The 17,476-nt window shown below is 43.0% G+C and overlaps 1 protein-coding gene across 1 annotated transcript in view; it reads right to left on the reverse strand.

Annotated features, from left to right (window-relative positions):
- Nucleotides 1-17,144, reverse strand: part of KRT222 (keratin 222) — a 52,627-nt gene extending 35,483 nt beyond the window's left edge. The window contains exons 1-3 of the mRNA XM_089674407.1: nucleotides 16,918-17,144; nucleotides 10,254-10,336; nucleotides 9,387-9,543 (exon numbers count right to left, since the gene is read on the reverse strand). Of these exons, the coding sequence (XP_089530533.1) occupies nucleotides 9,387-9,543; nucleotides 10,254-10,336; nucleotides 16,918-17,130 (453 nt within the window). The 5' untranslated portion in view covers nucleotides 17,131-17,144. The remainder of the gene's footprint in view (nucleotides 1-9,386; nucleotides 9,544-10,253; nucleotides 10,337-16,917) is intronic.
- Between the last annotated feature and the right edge of the window lie 332 nt (nucleotides 17,145-17,476).

Here is a 17,476-nt window from a genome sequence, read left to right on the forward strand (position 1 = left end):
ATCTTAGTTCATACCGTAGTAGATTGTAAATAGATGGTAAGCTCTTCCACCTTCTGTATCCTTGTACATAGTAGATTATGAGCTCCTCCACCTTCTGCATCCTCCCTCATACCCTGGTAGATTGTAAGCTATTCTATCTTCTGTATCCTCCCTCATACCCTAGTAGATTGTAAGCTCTTCTATATTCTGTATCCTCCCTCATACCATGGTAGATTGTAAGCTCTTCTATCTTCTCTATCCTCCTTCATACCCTAGTAGATTGTAAGCTCTTCTATATTCTGTATCCTCCCTCATACCATGGTAGATTGTAAGCTCTTCTATCTTCTCTATCCTCCTTCATACCCTAGTAGATTGTAAGCTATTCTATCTTCTGTATCCTCCCTCATACCCTAGTAGATTGTAAGCTCTTCTATATTCTGTATCCTCCCTCATACCATGGTAGATTGTAAGCTCTTCTATCTTCTCTATCCTCCTTCATACCCTAGTAGATTGTAAGCTCTTCTATCTTCTCTATCCTTCCCATACCCTAGTAGATTGTAAGCTCTTACATCGTCTGTATCTTTCCTCATACCCTAGGAGTTTGTAAGCTCTTCCACCTTTGGATCCTCGCTTAAAGCATTGTAGATTACAAGCTCTTCCACCTACTGTATCCTCCCTTATAACCTTAGAGAGGGAAAGTTGTTCCACCTGCTTCGTCAGTGCCCAGCAGTGCCACCCACCAGTGCCACACACCTGTGCCACCCACAAGTGCCAAGCAGTGCCACCCACATGTGCCCATCAGTGCCATCCACCTGCGCCCAGCGTTGCCACCCAGCAGTGCCCCACATCAATGCCACCCAGCAGTGCCACACATCAGTGCCCAGCAGTGCTGCCAGTCAGTGCCATCAGTCAGTGCCACCCATCAGTGCCCATCAGTGTCACCTATCAGTGCCCATCATTGCTGTATATCAGTGCAGCATCATCAGTTCCAGCTTATCAGTGCCACCTATCATTGCCCATCAGTGCTGCCTATCCGTGCCACCTCATCAGTGCCGCCTATTAGTGCCCATGAGTACCGCCTATCAGTGCCCATCAGTGCAGCCTCATCAACGCACATCAGTGAAGGAGAAAAATTACCTGTTTGCAAAATTTTATAATAGAAAATTAAAACACCCAGTGGTGATTAAATACCACCAAAAGAAAGCTCTATTTGTGTGAAAAAGATGATAAAAGTTGCATATGGGTACAGTGTTGCATGATCGCGCAACTGTCATTCAAGGGGGTATAAGTGCCCAGTAGGCAAGTAGTTAATTACTATACCTACCCCCTATTGCCTATGTTCACCTTTCATTCCTTCACTTTGCCCATTCAAGGTGATAGGTCTCCTTATTCCATTCACTGCCGGGCCCAGCTCTCTATTTCTCCCCTCAGGTGACCAGACCATTTTTGAAATTTTTCACATTTTTATCATTTTTCACTTACAGCTTTCAGAGTCTAGAAAAGATGCCCCAAACCATACATTTTTTAAAAGCACACGGCCAGTTGTGTTTTGCACACAAATACAACATAACTTACAAAATCCCTACTAAATCTAAAGCAAAAAAAAAGAGTTGATAAATAACAAGTATCTTGTACCTTTTTTGAACCTGTGAAAATAGCAAAACAGTATATTAGGAGTGAATAATGAGCATGTGATGGGAAGGTTGGGGGGGGGGGGGTTGTGTATTTCTCTTCTTATTTTAATGCTATGATTTTGTTTCACTTTTTTATTCAAGTATTTTCCCCTGGTGACAGTATGTACACCAATTGTGACAGGTCCTCTTTGATTTACCAGGGGTTTAACTAGACCCTTCTCTATCTGTGATATAGAAAAAGATCAGATACACAGAAGCCTTAAGGCACAGGTGTCAAGCACAAGGCCCGCGGGCTGAATCCGACCCTACAGGCCCCTCTCCTGCAGGTACCCCCTTCTTTCCGCCCCCAACATGTCTCAGTAGTTGGCAGCAGAGAGGAAAATAGAACACCTGCCAAATCTTGCACCTCTCAGTGCAGCTGCAGCACCCTCTCATCTCTGCCTTCCCTGGTCTCAGCATTCAGCAGACTCTGGTAACTGACTCCACTCCTCGTCTGGTCCTCCTCCAGACCCTGCACTTTTCTGCTTTCCAGCTCTGCCCCCGAAGGGGGTGCATGGTGATGTTAGGGAGGGTGTGGGATTCTTGATATCTGATGTAATGGGGGGAATGGGGTGCTCTGGACATCTAGTCTTACAGATACAACTGGCCCTTTGAGGGCAACCATAATGCTGATACGGCCTGCGATGCAATGGAGTTTGACACCCCTGCCTTAGAGGATGTCACAGCACCCCAGCCTCTCCCTCTGCTCAGTATTGAGTGTGGAGGGCAGACGGTTGTGTTAGGTTAAGAGCAGAACAAACAGAGCACAAATGTACAAATCAGCAGAGTAAATTATATCCATAGCCAATCCTAGGAGAGATGGCTAGTAAAATGATGCTGCCATTAGTATGCATGGGGGCAGCATATGGTTATCAGAGGCATCTTAAAGCGGAACTAAACTGTATCACAAACTGAAAATGCTATTTAACCCATTTTTTTAATTGAAAGCAAACTCCCGCATCCATCAGTGTCTCAATGCTTTATTTTGTTGAGTAATCACTTTTGACAAACACCCCTTTAGCATTTCAAGCTCTGGCCATATTGGGTAAGGGCAGATGATTCATGTATCATTTACATCCGTTCACTTCCCCCTAAGTGGTTCTAAAGCCTCATGGTTTATGTACCTTAATGCATTCTATTCATTAGGTTAAAAAACCATCTGTATAAAAGAATTCCTCGCCCCAACCTATACTTACCAGAGCCCCATCGCGATCCAGTGCTGTGCAGGAGAGCTGCGACTCTCCTATCTTTGTTCCTCCTCACTGGGCAGATTGATAGCAGCGGTAGCCATTGGCTTCCGCTCCTGTCAATCAACTCCATTGACGAGGGAACGGGGTGGGGCTGAGTCCCGCTGTGTGTGTCAATGAACGCAGCAGCAGGGACTCGGGAGTGAGCCCGCATGAGTGCCCCTATGGCAGTGCTTCTCAAATAGTGGGGCGCGCCCCCCAGGGGGGCGCGAGGCTCCATCAAGGGGGGCGCGTACAGGTTTGGGCAGAGGGCTGCTGTCTCTTACCTGGCTCCCACGATGATCCATCCAGGAAGCGCTGCTCCTTCCATCACTCCGGCCACTCCCTCATTCCTGCCGCTCGGCTCCGCCTCCTCACCGGTGATTGGCCGCCAGAACTGTAGCTCAGGAAAGGTACACAGGCGGCCAATCACGGGCGAGGAGGCGGAGCCGAGCGGACCCGCGAAAATCGAGTGAGGGAAAAGCCGGTAAGTGTGCAGTGCAGAGGTGCTGCTGCAACCACATATGCTGGCTGCAGCAGCACCATACTGCAACAGGGGTCAGCAAGTGTCATTGGTGTTTGTGGGAGGAATAGTGCTGCATCATTGGTATCACTGATACTAATGATAGGGCATTATTCCTCCCACTGACACCAACAATGGGGCACTATTCCTCCCACTGACACCAATGATGGGGCACTATTCTTCCCACTGATACTAATGATGGGGCATTATTCCTCCCACTGACACCAACGATGGGGCACTATTCCTCCCAGTGATACCAATGATGGGGCACTATTCCTCCCACTGACACCAATGATGGGGCACTATTCCTTCCACTGACACCAATGATGGGGCACTATTCCTCCCACTGATACCAATGATGGGGCACTATTCCTCCCACTGACACCAATGATGGGGCACTATTCCTCCCACTGATACCAATGATGGGGCACTATTCCTCCCACTGACACCAATGATGGGGCACTATTCCTCCCACTGACACCAATGATGGGGCACTATTCCTCCCACTGACACCAATGATGGGGCACTATTCCTCCCACTGACACCAATGATGGGGCACTATTCCTCCCACTGACACCAATGATGGGGCACTATTCCTCCCACTGATACCAATGATGGGGCACTATTCCTCCCACTGACACCAATGATGGGGCACTATTCCTCCCACTGATACTAATGATGGGGCACTATTCCTACTTATAACAATTTTATAGACAAATGATACTATTTACAGTCGCGTGGGGGGGCGCAAAATGTTTTCTTCTTCCTAGGGGGGGGGGGCATGACAGAAAATAATTGAGAAGCACTGCCCTATGGGAATTGGGTTCTTTTTGGGGGCCTCAGGAAGAGGTAGGGATCCAGGAGCGTGAGACCCCCTGAGAAGAGGAGGATCAGGGTCGCTCTGTGCAATTCTATTGCAAAGAGCAAGTAAGTATAGATGTGTTTGTTATTTAAAAAAAAAATAAAAAAATTTAGCTCATGCTTGCAGACAGGAGGGTGTGCTTAGCTGAGTAAGTCCCTCCTCCCCTCCTCCAGATGAAAGAAAACCAGGGCTTTTTTTCTCAGAATAGGTGCAGGAACTCCCCCTTTCTGAGCCCCTCCTTGTCTCCGCTGCTTACCCTCCTCTGAGCACTGTACTTTGGTTCCACCCCCTACGCACCTCCCAGTACTGCCCCTTTTAAAGAATACAGAACCAAGTATCATTTTGTGGTGATAAACAATTTGTATGGAATTTGTTAATGATAACAAGATAAGCAGTAAGATAGATCCCCTGCAGCCAGCAACAATAGATCCCCCAGTAACAATAGACTCCCCCAGCAACAATAGGTCCTCCCAACAATAGACTGCACTCCAGCAACAAAAGATCCCCTGCAGCAACAATAGACCCCCACACCAGCAACAATAAACCCTTACACAACAACAATGGACCATTCACAACAAAATGTCACCCCCAGCAACAAAAGAACTCTCCCAGAATCATTGCCCTCCAAGCAATGACAGATCTCCCAGCAGCCTCTTCCTCAACAGTAGATCCCTACCAGCAACATAAGACCCACCGGCAACAATAGACCCCCCCACCACCGACAACAGTAGACCCTCACACAAAACCAGATCACCCAGCAGCCAGCATCAATAGATCCTCCAACACACCTCAAGCCCTCTTGCCATTACATACATTAAGTGCTGGAGGTGCCAAAACTGCATTCCCCAGCTGAAAAAAAGCCCTGAAGAAAACTATAATGCCCATGAATACTCCTGGTATTGACCTCAAACAATTTATGTGCACTTTGGCCACCTACTGGACACACCTGCTCAGGGATTGGCTGAGGCTCCTTAATTATTCAGACTGCTCATCTGACTTGCTCCACCCCTATGTTCTAAAACTTTCCAGAAGGCAGAGGAGAGCAATCAAACCTGCAGGCCGTGGAACACAGAACAACCCAAAGCAATCAACAACTGAGCCAAAAAGAAACTTTAAATTTAAATTAAATTTACCTAACCATCCTAGCACCCAAGGCTGCATGCACACTGGGTTATTAATAACAATGGTAACGTTAGCTATGTAAAGTCACGTTAAAAACCTGAGTTTTTCAGCATTTTTTAACATTTTGTATTAGCGTTTAACAGCGTTTTGCTGCGTTTTTAGAGGGGTTTTTTTTTGTAAAAAAAAGTCCAAAAACGCTGGTTTGCTACGTTTTACCGCGTTTTACCACGTTTTACAGTGTTTTACTGCATTTTGCCACGTTTTTCAGTGTCAGCCCTCATGCTCACTGGATGTTTTGATAATGCTGGTAATGTTAGCTGTGTAAAATAACGATAAAAACATGAGTTTTTCAGCTTTTTTAGCATTTTTGCATTAGCGTCTAGCTGCGTTTTGCCGCAATTAGCGGCGCTTTCCCGCATTTGTGTGTTTTAGCGTTTTTTTGGCAAAAAACTTTTTTTTGGTCAAAAAACTCCAAAAACGCCAGTTTGCTGTGTTTTACAGCATTTTTCAGTCAGCCCTCATGCTCACTGGATGTTTTGATAATGCTGGTAATGTTAGCTGTGTAAAGTAGAGTTTTTCAGCTTTTTTAGCATTTTTGCATTAACGTCTAGCAGCGTTTTGCTGCGATTAGCAGAGTATTGCCGCGATTAGCAGCGTTTTCCCTCATTTGTGTGTTTTAGCGTTTTACAAAAAAATTTATTTTTTGGGTCAAGAAACTCCAAGAACACCGGTTTGCGGTGTTTTACAGCATTTTTCAGCATTTTTTAGAATTAGAGAGTTTTTACAACTACAAAATCCTCTAGAAACCCACTAGTTCTGTTTTTTTTTCATCCAAAAAAAATCCCAGCCAAAAAATGTTGATCACAGTCTATGTATGCATGGACACATAGGATAACATGCTGGGGGGATTTATAGCTGTAATAAAAAAAAGTCAAAAGCCAAAAACAGCCGCTGTAGAAATGTCAAGTGTGCATGAGGACTAATAGTGTTTTTACAGCTAAAAAACTCCTGAAGACACACACTAGTCCTGTTTTTTTTTCCAGCCAAAAAACGCCCCTGCCAAACGTTGATTACAGTCTATGTGTGCATGGACACATAGGATAACATGCTGGGGGGTTTACTAGCTGTAGAAAAAACATCAAAAGCCAAAAACAGCCGCTGTGAAAACGTCCGGTGTGCATGAGGACTAACTAAGAGGGTGCTACATCTAGAAAGAACATATTTAGAGTACCCGTGTCAGTAGAGAAGTATGCAGGGTGCCAACTACTGACCTGAAAATGATACCTGCCTGGTTGCTTCTTCACTGACTTGGAACATATGAAGAAGGTAAAGTGCAATCAGGGGCGGACTGACAATTCATGGGGCCCCCGGGCAATAGGGGATCATGGGGCCCCTGTGTCCTCTCCCACACCCAAAAAAGCCTATGAAAAAGCCAATGAAAGGTACCAGGGGCATCTCATGGGGCCCCCTACTGAGCCCGGGCCCTCGGGCAGTGCCCGAGTACTTGAGTGGTCAGTCCGCCCCTGAGTGCAATATACTGTAGTCCGAACTCCTTATCTGCATACTTGTTTTGTCTTAGTGACTCCAAAAGCATTGATGTCAGGACATGTTCATGAAAGTTGGGTAAATGCAATTTCCAGAAAGTGATCACCAGTGCTATTCACTATATTGCTCTTTTTTTCCATTTAAAGGAATCTGTCCCCTAAAACCAATGCTTTTCCAAATAGCAGCTTACTAATTACCAATATTCTCCATGAACTTGTCCATATCTCTAGTAACATTACACTGTAATTTTTAAATTTTCTCAAGCCTTGGTATTATTCCAGACACAGAACAATTTCCAGATCTTCAGCCCTGTGCATCTACGACGCAGTGATGGGGATTTAAATACAAGTTGGCCAGATTCCATCGATAGTAGGATCTGACAGGTCTTATTAGTAAATGTCACTAATAGGTTCATATTATGAGAAGACATGGAATCTTCATTGACATCTTTCTTAAAATAAAAATTATAGTGTATTTTTACTGAGCATGTACTATAAACTATTATTGCAGTGCACACCTTGAAGCTTTTCTTCCTATAATTTTCACCTTTTAGCATGCTTACTCATCCATAACTTTGTAATTGTATTAAATGTAGAGTTTAGTAAATTAAGCACAAGACGCCAGAAGCCTAAAGAGAAAAACTTGGCTGAATAAAAAAAAAAAAAAATCTCCCTTCTGGTGTAAAAAACCAACTAAAGGAGGAAATATTCACCCCCTCTCTGTTGCTGTCCCCCACAGTAATTAACTTTCTGTCTCTCAATCCAAAACACTGAGGGCATCCTGTGACAGGATGTAACCAGGGGCGGACTGACCATTTGGAAACTCGGGCACTGCCCGAGGGCCCGGGGTCAGTAGAGGGCCCCATGAGATGCCCCTGGTACCTTTTTCATAGGCTTTTTTGAGTTTGGGCAAGGACACAGGGGCCCCATGATCCCCTATTGCCTGGGGCCCCATAAGTTGTCAGTCCGCCCCTGGACGTAACTATGTCACCTGGCACTTACATACAGTAAAATGATGGAGTGGCCAATGGAGAGTGGTCAGCTCCACTCCCTTCATTATCCAAGACCGCCCACCACTAGAAAAAGATCCAGAGAGGAAGGGGACCCAGTGTATAACATGACCGGACCGAAAACGTTTGGAAAAGGGAAGTATAAAAAACTGAATCTGTAATAAACATGGTTAAGATATGGACAAATAGAGATGCATCATAAAGTATATAAGTGAATAATCTCTGCTTTATTGTATCAATACCAATCTTGTGTAAAAATGTCTTATAAAATGGCATCACCAGACCCCCCAAATTGTATCACTGGGTAATATGTGGAATATATGGGTCAGGTGGTCCATATAGTGAACTCGGTGTAGAGTTATTCACTTTAAGGTCATCACAGAGGACAAGGGGGCGCACTTTAAGTCTGGAGGAAAAGAGATTTAATCTCCAAATACGGAAAGACTTCTTCACAGTAACAGTGGTGAAAATGTGGACTGGACTCCCCAGCTCAGTAGATTGTTTTAAAATGTTTCTAAATGTACATAATATAACTGGATACTAATATTTATAGGTAGAGTTGATCCAGGAAATATCTGATTGCCTCTTGGGAGATCAGGAAGGAATTTCTTTCCCTACTGGAGAACATTGAATCAAGCTTTATTGGGATTTTTTGCCTTCCTCTGGACCAACTGTGGGTATAGGATTGTGTATATAAGATTGTATTTTTTTCCCTTTTAATGGTTGAACTAGATGTTCGTGTGTCTTTTTTTCAACCAGACTATGTAACTATGTTCCAAGTAAACATAAAACAGCTAGGCAAACTATATCTGGTAAGTCTGTGAATGGATAAGGGCAATGGAGGTGTCCTTAATGAAATATTTCACCTGGGGCATGTTAATGGGACTTTGAAGCTAAAACAAATTATTGAATTGAATGCTCACCACTCCAGTCTCTGAAAAAACGAAGAAAAACTACCAGCTGAAGGTCCTGCAGAATCCAAGAGGTCTAGGAGTGCAGATCTAATGGTTCCCCATTGCTGTGGTTCCTCCAGCAGGTTCCTGAATCACTACAGGACACAATTGTAACACATGGGCCAGCAGATCGATCCACCAAACACAGTGGGGTACCAGGAATCCAGGACTCCGATACTCCTAAAAGTGCTGGATTCTGCAGGATCCTCAGTCAGGTGTTTCTCTTCACTTTTGCAGAGGTTGGAAGAGCAGGCATTGGGGGAGGCGAGTTTTACATTCTTTCTTTGCAGGTAACAATTTGTTGTCAATGTTTATGTTTGAGATGCAATTGCTTTAAGAGTCTGTGGAAGTCACATAAAATTGTGTTATTGTTGGTCAGTACTTCATAACTCCAGGTCAATAAGTCTTGTAGGCCTATATATTTAGTTAGATGTAGCCACTTAATGATGAACTGCTGTGTTTCCACACTAGGTAGAGAGCACTACATACTGTACCTCTTGATGACTCAATGCCAAATGTATTTTCTCTGATTCTTTATTTGCAAGAACCATCTTCAAGCCTTCGATATCCTGTGTGAATTCGGCCGTCATTGTTCGTAGATGTTCATTTTTTTCATTAAGCCGCCTCACTTCTGAAGACTCTTGATTAACTCTAAATAAAGAATTAATTGTAGATGCTGGTGGAACTTGTTTAAACTTTTTTGAGATGTTTTAAGCCAAGTGGTTCTCTGCCAATCTCTGCAGACTGGGGCATTATAATTTTTGCTAATACATTTTTTGCAACTCACTTTGTAAATTGCCTTCTAGGGTAGGGAAAGGTGTGGGTCAATGAAATGATGGGTATTCCTGTTCTCTCCAGTGGGGACACATAGAGATAAAAAACCTGATGGAGGTTCTAATCCTTCCCCACTTTGTCCAAAATGTAAAAAAGTTTTAGTTTGAGTTCTCAGAAGGACATAGGAAATGTGTCACTTTGCAACTGGCTTTCCCCAGTGGCAGCATAACACTACATTGGAATGCAACACCACTCTTTATCTTTGTCATGACCAAGACATTTGGGCTAAACATGGACTTCTGGTGGGAATATCTCATCATTGGAGCTACCAAGAGATATAAGAGGCCATATTATGAACGATAGTTTATTGCTTATCCAAGTACACCTATCTTAGTATGTATGTAGGTGGCCATGGATAATGGATAATCCAATGTCCATAGGTAGTTTATGTGGTGGGTTTTTCATTACACTACATGTTAACAATTTTACATTCCATCGCTAATGAAATATAAGTTAAAAAAACAAACATTTTCAAGGCTGTAGTATGAATAAACTGTCATAATATATTTAGGAATACAATGCCATACCTTTGTTTAAGCAGTGTCAGATCCATACTGTAATTGTCAATTTCCATAGATGTTTTTGCATTTTCTGCGGCCATCATACATATCTAAAAATAGAAAAACATTATTATTTTATTAAACATGTTTTTTTGGATTAGCAGTGACTGATACTGTATGTTCATGACGATCCCTAACAGTCCTAAAACATCTTGGTAGTTTAGCTTACTTCCATGCAAACTTCATTTTCAATGTTAGTGTTCTAGTGGCTTTAGACTGTGAGCCTTAAGAGATAGGGATTGACTAGAATTGATCTATGTACTCTGTAGAGCCCCTTGGAACATAATGGAATTATGTAAACACTGGAAATAAATAGCTGTTGGGTAAGGTGATTGTGATGTGGTCTTTGCCAAAAAATAGTGGCTTTAAAGTAGATGTAAACTCTAAAATATTATGTACCATCATTTTTTTCTTTAACAAAATACTTGTTTCACCATTTTCCCACCCTTTGTTGCATTTTAATGCCGATGAGCTCCTGCAGCCATTCCCTGTCCACATTCCAGCAATGACTGCATGACATTTCTCAGAGTGGGTTTCCTCCTGGTGATAACAGTGATCCATTCCCATGCAATGTGTGTTAAACCCCCACTTGTAGTCTCCATCAAGTTACAGGGTGACATAGCAAGATCACAACTGGTAGACAAAGACAGAGCATTGTCCGTTATAACAGGAAGTCTTTAAATTAGGAATTTCATGGAAGAATCTCAAGGTTTTTTTTAAATTAAAGGTGGATATGTATTGATATTGAAAATGGCATGTTAAAGTAAATTTAACATGTTATGAGATTATAGAATTTTGTTTTACCATAGTTTACTGACAAGATATCCTTAGAGTAGCCTTTCTACCCTAAAGGAACCTTTGAATTCATTTGTAGGTCACAGGAAATCGCTGCTAAATATTAATTCATCAGTGGTCAGTGGGAAGAATGCGCCTTACATTGGTGGTCAGTGGGAAGAATGATCCTTACATTGGTGGTCAGTGGGAAGAATGCCCCTTACATTAGTGATCAGTGGGAAGAATGCCCCTTACATTTGTGGTCAGTGGGATGAATGCTCCTTACATTGGTGATCAATAGGAAGAATGCCCCTTACATTAGTGATCTGTGGGAAGAATGCCCCCTTACAGTGGTAGTCAGAGTTCCACCAATAAAGAAAGCTAAAAAAATAGTTGGTATCAGGCTGCTAGCTCTGCTAAGAAATGTAGTACCTGGAAACTTGCAGGCATCATCAGATGGAAGATCAATCAGCCATAGCTCAAGAAACCCCTAGAAACCTCTTGAGGAACCCTAGGGTTCCATGTTAACATGTTTGAGAATGGCTGCCTTAGAGGGTCCTATACACTGTTCAGCCATAACATTATGATGACCCACCTAATATTGAGTAGGTTCCCTTTTTGCCAGCAAAACAGCCCTGACCCATCAAGGCATGGACTCCACTAGACCTCTGAAGGTATACTGTGGTATCTGGCACCAAGCTGTCAATAGCAGATCCTTTAATTCCTGTAAGTTGCAAGATGGGGCAACCTTGAATCGGACTTGTTTTTACAGCACATTCCACAGATGCTCGACAGCTGAGATCTGAAAAATTTTGGAGGCCAAGCCTTAAACTCAATGTTGTGTACCTCAAACCATTCTTGAACCATTTTTGCAGTGTAGCATGGTGGATTATCCTGCTGAAAAAAGGCCACTATCAGGGAAAACTGTTTCCATGAAGGGATGTACTTGGTCAGCAGCAACATTTAGGCAGGAGGTACGTGTCAAAGTAATATACGCATGAATGGCAGAACCAAGGTTTCCCAATAGAACATTGCCCCAAAGCATCGCACTGCCTCCACTGGCTTGCCTTCTTCGCATACTGTTCTGATACTCATGTGTCCATTGTAGGCACTTTTGGATGTGGACATGGGTCAGAATGGGTGCCTCAACTTGTCAACTTCAGGGACAACATGATTACTTGCTGCCTAATCTATCCCATCGACTTTTAGATGCTATTTTAACTAGATAATCAAAATTTTTCAGCTTACCTGTCACTGATCTTAATGTTATGGCTGATCTGTTTATATATTACCTGTCCTAAAAAAACAAGATCCTGCTTAGGACACCCTTACATGGATATTCCGATACCTGCATCTTTGAGCTGACTGACAGCTACCATTGACTGTCCGTGGGATTCCATTCATCTAGATGAATCTCATAACACTGTGTTCCTACTTCACTAATTTGCATATCTGCATTGACCACCATTTATCATTGAGATAAATGTAGACATGCTGACTCCGGCCAAAATCAGGGCATAAAAGAGGGCATAAAGGTCTTGGATGGGCAAGTCTGTATAAGACTGACCTTATTTATTATTTATTTGTACTTGTTTTTTCACTTCCTTATTTATACATTTAAAATGTAAATTCATTATCTACAATCAGATGAATAAAAGTACCTTTAGTATATAATTACATTTCAAAACTTCCATATAAAAAGTGTCATAGCAATTTACGGATGTAATTACTGAATGGGCTGAGTCCTCCACTGCAAGTGATGTACAGGTAACATCAGTGTTGTGTAATAATCCTCCATTTCTTATGATAATATATTTGGCAATGCCTATTGTTTGATGTGTTTTGTCTGACAGGAGGATTAGGAGAACAGAAAATCATTAAGGAATAGCCTACTAATCATTAGGAGAGATAGTTAATGATTTCAGCTCCAAGGTGTGACATTCTTTGCATGTACTCAAAGTTGTATTTGGTAGTCTTGCTCAATTAAAGGATTAGTCCATCCAAGACTGTTTTTATTAGTTATTTGTGGATGGTTGTTTGCTGAATCAACCACTAGAGTCTTATCTTTTAGGGAGAAGCACTGAGATCTTCTAAACCAAAGCTCCCACCTTCAGCCCTGCCTACAATGGAGCTTTACTTGAAACTCCAGGGAAAGTACAATTCTCCCGAGCAGTGAGGCTGCTCCTGCACAGTAGGGTTTTTAAGTTTCTTTACATCTAGAGGAGTGGAAAAAGCAGTTTTACTTACCTGATCCTACACTCCTGTAGTTTCAGTGTGCTGCAAAACCTGTCCCCGCAGCTTCTTCTTCCCTATGCTCTGGTGGGCTAATGCCTCTGACATCACCAAGACCGATGCAGAGTCCATAGCACTGCCTTGGGTGTAAGGACACTGAGGATTAGCCTACTGTCAGATAATAGGGGAGCACCAGTTGTTGGGGGAGTGGGGGATCAGGCAAGTAGAACTCCTTTTCCCATCCTGTAGACATAAATGAGCATTTAACCTTCGCAGTGTGGGGGCAGCCCCACTGCAAGGGAGGATTTTTACTTTTACTGGAGTTGGACTTTAACCGCTTCCCATATGCCCTATAGCAGAAATACTGCTACAGGGCAGCACGGGTGCGCAAAATCATGTTTAGCATTTCTGGGTTGGGGGCGTGTGTCTCCGCTTCCATGTGAACAGGGACTCTTGCTGAGTCCACCACCCACAGAGTCCTCAGGGAAGGGAGTCCAGAGGTGCTGTATCCAACCGGATGATCCAGAGGGTCCCCCAAAAGGATAGAATTGCCCAGAGGGAAGCCCAGAGATGGCAGATGTACCCTTATGATGATTTCACTGAACCATGGAGATGATACATGTTTCTATATGCATATTGGAATTATGCATCTGGTGAGTGTGTAATTTGAATATTTAATCACCAGAAGATGCACAGTTGATATTATATTTGTATACATAGACTTTGGCATCTTAAGTGGTCACTTTATGTATATGCACTACTGTCACTTTCAACCATCTTCACATTATCAGTGGGATTTTATGCTTATTTAGAACATGCTATTGTAATCATAGAACTATTTCTTGTTATATCGGCATCAATATCTGAGGATTGTTATTTGAACAGTGCTGCGTCCTTGTTGCTAGTTTGCGCACGCGCACTACCTGCGCCGCCATTCGCGGCCACGGATGTCAATCGCCGGGTCCCAGCTGGTGATTACTCGCCGGCTCCCGGTGATTTCCAACGATTTACGACGGGGAGGAGAACTGTTTTGTTTACTAACTGTTCTCCTAACCTGTCAGCTCGTGCACACTGCTTTGGATGGCTGTGCACAGCACACAGTTAACCCTTTGATCGCCCCTCATGTTAACCCCTTCCTGCCAAATGCCATTAGTACAGTGTCAGTGCTTTTTTTTAGAACAGATTTTGGCCTAATAAATTTTGGCCTAAATGTATGATGAAATTTGATCTTATAAATTTTTTTTACTAGACATGTTTAATAGCAAAAAGTCAAAAATATTTTTTTTTTCTCAAAATTGTTGGTGTTTTTTTTTATAGCGCAAAAAATAAAAACTGCACAGGCGATCAAATACCACCAAAAGAAAGGTCAATTTGTGGGGGAAAAAGGATGTAAATTTAATTTGGGTGAAGCATTGCATGACTGCGCAATTGTCAGTTAAAATAGCGCAGCACCGTAACGCTAAAAATGGCCTGTTCAGGAAACGGGGGGGGGGGAAGGGGGGGGGTAAATCCTCAGGAGGGCAAGTGGTTAAAATGCTGTTGAAGGGAAACTATTATAGTTTGGGTTAAATTATTTTTTAAAGCAGACCACTGTAATGCAAGGTTTGCTTGTAAGGTCCAGGTCCCCTCCCTCTGTTAAAATTGCTGTCCAGTATTACTTCAAAGCATTTACCTGTATCCAGGTCAGGGGCGGACTGACCATTTGGAAACTCAGGCATTGCCCGGGGGCCCCATGAGATGCCTCTGGTACACCTTTTTCATAGGCTTTTTTGAGTTTGGGCAAGGACACAGGGGCCCCATGATCCCCTATTGCCCGGGGGCCCCATGAGTTGTCAGTCCGCCCCTGATCCAGGTGCTTGGCTAGATACAGAAAAAATTAGGATACTGTGCTGCATCTTCTCTCTATGCCCTCACTGAACTGCCATGCAGGATCTGGTAACACTCTATACCCCCTGCCAGCAGGGGGAGTAGACAAGCCAAAAGAACTCAATGGGCATGTATGTTGGCCGCATTGGACTGTGGGAGTGAAAGTTTTAAATGGGAGCCATGCTGTGTAATGCATTGGATTACAGTTCCCAGATAGAGACAATGATAAGGAAAGGAAAGGAATTGCATTTTCGCAGGCTGTGGACCAAGCAACTTTTTCTTGCAGCGTAAGGGGACTGAAATGTGCACATCCATCGCATAGTGTGCACGCATCCAGCCACAAGCCAGCGACCTGAGCCAGAGATTGGGGTCCTGAAAGGACAGAGCTCTGGGTGCAGAGGCTTATCACTACTGTTGGGACACAGTGTCTTGCTTCAGGGAGACAAGAGTGCTGTTAACCTGCAGACTGAGGAGCAGGGCCACTCCAGGCAGATCCAAATGAAATCTGAAAAGCGGGATCGCTGGGACCGGTGACAGGACACTGCTGCCATAGAACTGTTGCTGCTAGTAGTGACTGAGCACACAGGAACTGGACATGTGACTAGCAGCCTTTTACCACTGCATGCAGAATTTACCGGGACTGTACTTATGTGCACCACAATAAAGACTGGGCCCCAATGCAATCATCTAAATTATTGTATGGTGAGAGTCCTATTGGTAACCATTATGTGTTTTTTGGTTGGCATTTTCAGAGCCTGTGCTGCTGGGAAATTAGTTCTGCCAAGAGGGGACTGTGTGCTTACTTTACTCTGTGGATTACAAGTTCTCTCTGTTGAGAGAGTGAGCGCTTCACCAAGAGGTAATGAGCCCCAACACCAGCAGGGACTGAGACTTACAGATAGCATGCTCCTTATTCAAGTCCTTTGTCTATTCTGCTTTTGCCTGACATTGCCCGTGCCACTAGTTATGTAATAGGCTGTAGATGAGTAGTAGTTGACTGTTCTAACCCTGTCTATACTGGACTGATTTATTTATTTCAGGTACTTATATAGCGCCGTCAATTTATGCACTTTACACATATACTGTATATTGTACATTCACATCAGTCCCTAACCCTCAAGGGATGTACAATCTAAGGTCCCTAATTTACATTCATGCATACATATACTAGGGCCAATTTAGACAGCATCCAATTAACCTACCAGCATGTCTTTGGAGTGTGGGAGGAAACTGGAGTACCCAGAGGAAACCCACGCAGGCACAGGGAGAACATGCAAACTCCAGGCAGGTGGTGCCGTGGCTGGGATTCGAACCAACGATGCTAGTACTGCCAGGCAGAAGTGCTAATCATTTAACCATTTGATGCTACTCTTATTAGTCTAACCTCAATTTCCTCATGTGTAAATTTAAGCTTTAGCTACTGAGCTTTGTAAACATACCTATTTTTAACAAATCTGGGGAGAGCCTGGAAAACATGAAGGTTAAAGACAACTCCATTTGCTGGCTGATTATGAAAATCCAGAATATTAATTTAATTTATTTAGCTCTGGACATGATAAAGAAAGTGTATACAAAACCACTATACATTCTCTTTTAATTGCCGAAGCATCACAGAGGGTCTTTATATTGGGCCCTTTTCAACATCTGTTGACCATATCTGTGTGTATCTGGCTATGTACATGGGATAGTCTTGTGATTCAGCTGCACCAGGAGTCTGTCATCTGATGCCCCTACAGGAACAAACATATAGGGCTCTTACTGAATAGAGAAGTTCTTTACTCTCTTGTTCTTTTTCTTTCCAGTCAATGACCTGTGGATCAATTTTTTTCATCTTCTCCTCTATTTTCATTTCCAGTGCATTGTTGGACTGTTCCAGGTGACGACAGTGTTGAATAAAGTCAGCCAACCTTTCATTGAGGTGTCTCAATGTCTCCTTTTGATCTGGTGGTAGGAAATTCTCCTTCAGTGACATCTTTACGTGTCCTTGGTGCTGAAATTCAGAGAACCCTGTTAATGAAGGATATCATCCAATACAAGCTATTTGCAGGTAGAGAGTACCTGCTATCTATACGTAAAACCACACTACAGAGATACAAGATCTAAACAGTAGTTTATGAGTAAAGCTAACAATATGCAAGTTGAATTTATCACATAGGTGTTTTCAGCTTTATTTCCAACTCTACGGAGATATAAAAGAAAAATATGCTGATATCTGTTTTTATTGTGTTGTTGCATTGTTTTCCAACCAAGGTGAGCCAAACACGACCAATTTGTGACAAATTGAACTGGTTCAGTTAGGTTTAATTAGGGTAATTTAA

Source organism: Staurois parvus, unplaced genomic scaffold, assembly GCF_062004578.1.
Source record: "Staurois parvus isolate SC_StPar_1 unplaced genomic scaffold, SC_StPar_1.0 ptg000151l, whole genome shotgun sequence".
Taxonomy (NCBI): Eukaryota; Metazoa; Chordata; class Amphibia; order Anura; family Ranidae; genus Staurois; species Staurois parvus.